Genomic DNA, 7,723 nt, shown 5'->3' with positions numbered 1-7,723 from the left:
GGAAGAGGATGATGTTAGTGAAGATAATAACAAAAGATAGAGGGGTAGTTGATGATGGCGATCATGAGAATGAAGAGGAGAATGTTGGTTATGATGATAATTATGATGACGATAATAGTGGTGAAGGGTGATCAAATGTGTTAACATGCGCATCCTTGCGACAATATAAACATCATTTAATCAAGATACTCGTGGACTGACGAGTAGCCTGCGGTATACACCTCGCTTGGATATTTACCATGTCCGACGTAAAAACGAATGATGATGAACTTTATGAAGAAAAAAACCCCGCAGGTCACGGGTAGATAGTTTTTGACTATAGTTCTACTGCATCCGGTTGTTAAACAACAACATATTGCATTTCTTGATGGCTAAGTTAGTAATTGCCAGAGAAAAATACCTCCAAAACGTACTGGTATGACTTCGTGATTAAGATGTTTGTTTCTCAAAGATGTGGCTTCCGATTCGATATAACAAGGTAATTATTTGAGCAAATACTTTTCATAATAGATTCACTTGACTGATATTTTGTGAGTTATAATTCATTGACGGAAATTCTGCAGGAGTCCGCAGAAATTCTGTGGGTGTGGGGAGATATCTGTGTGGGTGGTTTTTCGGCCAGAAAGCCTGTAAGCCAGGTGCTTTTGAATCAAGCTCTCTGTGATATTTGTTCCGCCTGATTCATATAAATAATTCTTCCTTATTCTCAACATCATAAATGCTGTGAACCAGTAATTGCCCTGTTACAATATTATAACCAGCGTAGCCATTTTCATAAAATGCATTATATAATAAACTAAAATTAACTAGCTCTGGTTACTTACGCCATTAATTTCCTATTATTTCATTCGGTGCATTTTACACGGTCAAATAAATCTTCTGATAAAATGTAACAGAATAGGAGTACTCAAAGAAAGTAGTCATCACTTGTCCTCTTAGAACATTCTCTCAGAATTAAATAGTGTTGTAGAGTTATATTATTATGCATTTAGCCAAGCCTTGATTAAATGCAGAAGTAGCTGCGTGGCAAGTAGCTTGCTTACGAACCACATAGTTCCGGGTTCAGTCCCACTGCATGGCACCTTGGGCAAGTATCTTCTACTATAGCCTAGGGCCGACCAAAGCCTTGTGAGTGGATTTGATATACGGAAACTCAAAGAAGTCCGTCGTATATGTGTATATGTATATATGTTTGTGTGTATATGTTTGTGTGTCTGTGTTTGTCCACCACCAACATCGCTTGACAACCAATGCTGGTGTGTTTACGTCCCCGTCAATTAGCGGTTCGGAAAAATAGCCCGATAGAATTAGTACTAGGCTTACAAAGAATAAGCCCTGGGGTCGATATGCTCGACTAAAAGGCGGTGCTCCAGCATGGCCGCAGTCAAATGACTGAAACAAGTAAAAGAGTAAAAATTAAAGAGTAACCAAGCTTTATGACATAATAATGATATTGTGAGGGAATTACAAGAATTGATATCTGTCTGTCTGTGCGTCCATCTATCTATCTATCTATCTATTTATCTATCTATCTATCTATCTATCTATCTATCTATCTATCTAATTATCCATCCAGTAATCCACCTATCCATGTATGCTACTAGATAGTTAGATAGCTAATAACACGCGCGCGCGCAAACACGCACACGCACACGCACACACACATATACACACAAACAGGCGCAAGCGTGGCTGTGTGATAAAACTTAAAACCTTGCAAGTAAAAGATTAAACGAATAAATATAAATGTAAATATACGCATGTGTATGTGTCCGCATATGTATGTATAAGTATATTTATATGTATGTATGTATGTATGTATGTATGTATGTATGTATGTATGTAAACTACCGAGAGTCGAACAAGTATTGCAATGCATTTTGTGTTTCGAAATATTCGTTCATCTTTCAGCAGTTCGTTTTCAAATGCTTTCGATGTGTGTGTGTGATTGTCTCCACCCTACCGCTTGACAACCGGTGTTGGTGTGTGTATGTCTGTATAACTTAGCAGTTCAGAAAAACAGAACATACTAGAAAAAGAGGATGTACCAAGCTTTAAAAAAAACAGAAAAAACATGTATTGGGGTCGATTCTTTTCGACTAAAAATTTTTAAATGCCATGCCCCACATAGCCGCAGTCTAATAACTGAAACGAATAAAAGAATAAAAGAATAAAGGAATATGTTTTGTAGTTTACTTGCATATATTACTGACCTCGAAGACTACATGTCCTCACAAAGTTCTAATGTCACGAAGTATTGGAATTTACAGCTGTTTGTCACGATCAGAAATAGGCGATAAATTGCCAAAAGGATGTCTACTTAAAGTAGTGTACGAGTTTGTAATTCGCAAACAACGGTCAAATGAATATATGGATCAATTTCTTCCTGGTTAAAGACTGTGGCTTTAAGGCCTTACCGTCCAAATTTTATACGAAAAATTTAATAAGTGATTCTTTTATTTATGGAATAATGTCGACCAATACAAGACGTATTCTATCCGAAAATAAAACACTAGACGAGGAACTTGTAATGTTACAAGCAAGAATATTGGATTTAACTTTATCGAATTCGAGCATTTATAAACAGTGTATCCTCGTAAATATCACAGCTATTACAACAGAGCTCAAGAAGGAGAAAGCTATTTCGCAGAAATGGTGTGTGTGTGTGTGTGTGTGTGTGTGTGTGTGTGTGTGTGTGTGTGTGTGTGTGTGTGTATGTGTGTGTGTGTGTGTGTGTGTGTGCGTGCGTGCGTGCGCGTGCGCGTGTGTGCACGTGTATCTATGTTCAGTTGTCAGTGGAAGCTGTTTTGGGATATTTACTTGGTCAGAGATTCGTCTCTCAATATTCTTCAGTGACATTTAGGTTTAATGTCCCTGAAACCTCTCTAGTGTTGTGAAATTTCCCTGCTTGATCAACGTATCTATCAACCTATCAATCTACGTATGTATCAACTCATCAATCCACGTATGTATCAACCAATCAACGTCTCTGGCTAACTCTTTTCACTAACTTTATATGAAATAGAAATATTGCTTTCAGAAAACCCAAAATTAAAAATGAAAGAAGTATTACCTAATGTATTAACAGATATGCTATGCCTGAAAACAAGATCAAATGATCACAGCTTCATCGTCTTTGATGATAATTCTGAGTTAAATAATAAACAGCTCTGCGAGCTAAGAAAGGAACTTCTACACAACGATTCAATACACTGAACACAACTAAGTCGCTTTCTAAACACTGCCTAAGATAAATAGGAAGATATATTGGATTGCGTGTTCCTATAGACTCTATTTCTTGAAAACGAAAGACGGGATGGACACCGCTAAAAAGCTTTTAAACGAGTGTTCACTGAACCAGGGTTATCGTAGAAAGCCATCGATATTTGAAATGATTACAAAGCGGCCAGATTTGTTAACATTTTTAAGATGACTAAAATTAATTCTATAATCATTTGGACAGTCATGGCTCATCTCTATGTAATAATACACGTCACACGCTAAAGAAGTTTTCTGATGGTTTAGCCAAGTTCAGTGCTCACGTTGATCTTTGAAATAATTGCACAACTATATAATAATTATTTGCAGCTCGAACCAGAGAGAGGACCTCTAAAACTGATAAAAATAGCGGCCATCAGTCTCTCAAATCACGTTAGATAATATAATCTAAATACGCATATTGTGGGGGGAAATGACTGAACGGGGATATTTAGAAAGCCTCTGACCATAAGTCTGTTAATGTATGGCTGGCCTGTAGCTAAATAAAATCAAGAGAATTATTTTACAATTCGGTAGTTTGAACTAGTGGACAATTAAGTGTCTTGACCATTGATAGAGCGTAGCAGTGATTGCAGGATAGGTACAAAAACGTCACTCATTCGACTTAGTATAACTACTCTTCTTTACACTGACATCGCTATAAAGTGATTACCTCACCTTCTGCTACACTGTAGTGAAGCTTGTCCGACGTTGAAATTATTCTTGCTTTCAAACTGGAAACTGCTTTCTGACGACGTCTCTAAAATCCCTATGGGTAAAGCCTTAAGACTAAAACAATCATTTAAGTTATCTGCAAAAATAATTTATACAATTAAAGATCTGTTATATTTCTTAGTATAGATGCGCCTCTGCAGGTTATAATTCTGATGTAATTCTTTCCTGATAGTATAAAGTTCTGTGTCCCTGTTCTATCGTTTGTTGCACTATCTATTGATAATTGCGACCATTGATGACTCTAAGGAACGACATTTTGTAGTGACTTAAATGTCGATATTTCGCGAGAAATAATGATAAATAGGATTATAAGCGAAAATCAGATAAGAATAAGCGACGATTTTCTCTTGGAATCTAACGTAAATGTGAAATATGTGTAGCATTTTTGGAAACACTAAGTTTTTCGAATCATGCATCTAACCACCAATTGTGACATATGCCTGTAATCCGTACCCCAAACTTATAATCCGTACCCTGGACATATAATCCGTAACCCGAAGAAAATTGAGTTATATTTTTGCTTAGTCTTGCTATATAAACAAAGATATACATGATTTTTTAATGTAAGCATTCCCTGAAACACATGGAATTTTTTCGAAGTGTTCATCAAGAATAAAATGGTCGGGGAATGCTCAATAAACTTATATTTTCTCCACTAATACTCTACTTTGTTGGTTAGCTATCCCTTTAACTATATCATATTTAATCTACAAGAGGCGTTCACAAACTGGGATGCTTGGAATTCTGGTGTTTTGAGATGGTATTTCTGGGGTAAGCGACAAAGATGGGATGTATATAATTGTTTACACCACTTTTTAGAATATATGTCTTAAATTACTAAGCACACAAGAATTTTATTATTCTACATGTATAAACTTCACGCTGAACAGGTTATGACCAAGAGATTTTGTTCCGCTTATTTGTTGCGACATACTTGTGTGAATATGGAGTTAGCTCTTCAAGCAAGACTTAAAATCTAGGAATTTCCTGAATCTACAGACAGACCTACGGATTGCAACCGCCAAGCAAGTTCTCTAATTTGATCAAATCATGAATGAGGACTAGGAATGAATAAGTCATTGAATTTTATTTAAGATTGTGATTGATTTCACTGTTTAGAGTTTTTAACTAATTGTCCAATTTACATTTACATTTTATACATTGAGTAAAATGCTGATTTTCCTTCGGTTTATTTACTCATCTTCATTACAGTATGTGATTCTATTTTAAGAAAAATAGTTAATAGCAAAATGACTTTTTCCTCTTCAAATGTGATTTGTAGTGTGGTGCAAAAAATTCCTAGAAAAGGCTGGGAGCCCCTACAATATTGATAATGTTACGTTTCGAGAGGGTCATTTTTTCCTTGTCAAATAAACACACGCACTATATATTCATTTTTCACTCGCTTATTATTCTTCTTATTTTATCTTATGTCCATTGTTTGGAAATCTTTTGACACACATCTGTCAAATTTTCAGCGACTCTTGTGTTCTGTTTAGTCCATTCTGTCTTTCTAGATAGAGTGGACTAAACAGAACAGGAGGCTACACGTGCATGGATGAATCACTGAACAGGTCACGGATGTGTGACGAAAGATTTCCAGACAATGGACATAAAATAAAATAAGAACAATAATAAATGATTGAAGAACGAATATATAGTGCGTGTGTTTCTTTGGCATGAAAAAAAAAATGACCATCCCGAAATATAACTGTTTCAGCATATGATTTCATGTCAGGAATCTGGCAAAACAAATTCATAAACGTAATATTGATGATATATTTACAGATGTCAGGCGGGAACTGGTCTTTGTACGGTAGACAAAGCTCATCGCAATCAATGTCAAGCATGTCGGTTGAAAAAATGTCTTCAGATGGGTATGAACAAAGATGGTAAGTACATAATCATTCTCATCGCATAAAATATTGTCTTCTGTCTTTTGCTTTGATTTTGATTTTAATTTTTATTTATTAAATCTCCTATTTTATTTTCTTTCTTTTATTTTTGGAGGATTAAGACATAATTGAAAAATACTTTTTCTCGATTTTCAGATCATATTCAATGAACTACTAACGTAGAAATAACGCGAGTGAATAATAATTTTTACAGAAAAATACAAAATGTTTATGAATAACTATTAATTGTCAGTGTAGGTTAAAAGATAAATAATAATAATAACGTATAGAAGAGATGAGTTCTTAGATTACAGGACTGGCCTATTTTCAAAGAATGGATGCGTATGAAACCTCAAAACTTATTTTAACTCGCGAAATATAAATCTATGTACAAGTTATGATGATATACGTTATCATCAAGCAAGTGGCTGTGTGGTAAGTAGCTTGCTTACCAACCACACGGTTCCGGGTTCAGTCCCACTGCGTGGCACCTTGGGCAAGTGTCTTCGACTATAGCCTCGGGCCGACCAAAGCCTTGTGAGTGGATTTGGTAGACTGAAACTCAAAGAAGCCCGTCGTATATATGTATATATATATATATATATGTATGTATGTATGTATGTGTGTGTGTGTGTGTGTGTGTGTATGCTTTTGTGTCTGTTTGTCCCCCCATCATCGCTTGACAACCGATGCTGGTGTGTTTACGTCCCCGTAACTTAGCGGTTCGGTAAAAGAAACCGATAGAATAAGTACTAGGCTTACAAAGAATAAGTCCTGGGGTCGATTTACTCGACTAAAGGCGGTGCTCCAACATGGCCACAGTCAAATGACTGAAACAAGTAAAAGAGTATGTAGGAGTGAATATTACTTAAAAACATTTTCTTTTTTTTTTTAATGTGTGGATGTTGGATTTATCATGTCCTAAATAAAGTTATTAACATGAAATCTTTCCGGGATCCATTTATAACATCCTGTTACCTGTTGTTTCTGATCTTCGATATATTTGCGGTGATCTGCGCGATGTTAGTACCAACAGATATTTTAAAGTTAAAGTCCTTAAAGGCAATTAATAAGATCTTTCTAAGGTCTCTCGAGCTTATGATCATTCATCTAGCGAAAAATTAGCGGATCATCATCTTTATGCAGGCCAAATTACGTGAGATGAAATTTCCATTGAAGGGAGTCTATGACATAAAATACTGTTAAATCATAAGCGGTAGTATCATTACATGTGCTTTTAACCATTACTTTCGACTTTAAGATTGTTTGAAAGCAATGGATGAATTCCTAGGGAGCAGATAGCATAATTTTAAATTCATTAATGAAGAAAAATGTGTTTGTTCCACGAAGAAAAAAAAAGGAGAAAATTAAGACTTCCTGACATGCATGATAATACTAATTTCCAATTTTTGTACAAGGCCAGTAATTTCAGGGGAGTGGATAAGTCGACTACATATATCCCGAAAGGATGAAAGGCAAAGTTAGCCTCGGCGGAATTCGAACTCAGAACGTAAAAAACGGATGAAATGTCGCCAAGCATTTTTTCCGGTGTGCTACCGATTCTGACAGCTCACCCCATTAATGATGATGTTAATATCAAAATCAATATTGAATGATCTCGTCAAAAATCCGAAGCATTTTAGAAAGAGGAGCTTAGAATTGTATGGATAAAAACCCACGAAATCAAATATAGGATAGCAATAATGATCGTAAATACTTCATCAAGCTCTTGGTTTAATTGTGCTAAAGTAAAGCTGGCACACCGCAGTAAACTAACTTATTTGGGTACAACAGAACGAACCTTTAAGCGAAGTCACAAATATATATATATATAT

General features: G+C 35.6%; 1 protein-coding gene across 3 annotated transcripts in view; it reads left to right on the top strand.

The window, feature by feature from the left end:
* Nucleotides 1-7,723, top strand: part of LOC106875051 (photoreceptor-specific nuclear receptor) — a 268,961-nt gene that overhangs the window by 82,184 nt on the left and 179,054 nt on the right. For all 3 annotated transcript variants that reach the window (XM_014923014.2, XM_014923015.2, XM_052977422.1), the window contains exon 3: nucleotides 5,782-5,885. In XM_014923014.2, the coding sequence (XP_014778500.1) occupies nucleotides 5,782-5,885 (104 nt within the window). The remainder of the gene's footprint in view (nucleotides 1-5,781; nucleotides 5,886-7,723) is intronic.

Source organism: Octopus bimaculoides, chromosome 2, assembly GCF_001194135.2.
Source record: "Octopus bimaculoides isolate UCB-OBI-ISO-001 chromosome 2, ASM119413v2, whole genome shotgun sequence".
Classification (NCBI taxonomy): Eukaryota; Metazoa; Mollusca; class Cephalopoda; order Octopoda; family Octopodidae; genus Octopus; species Octopus bimaculoides.
This window is presented reverse-complemented; position numbering and strand designations above follow the sequence as displayed.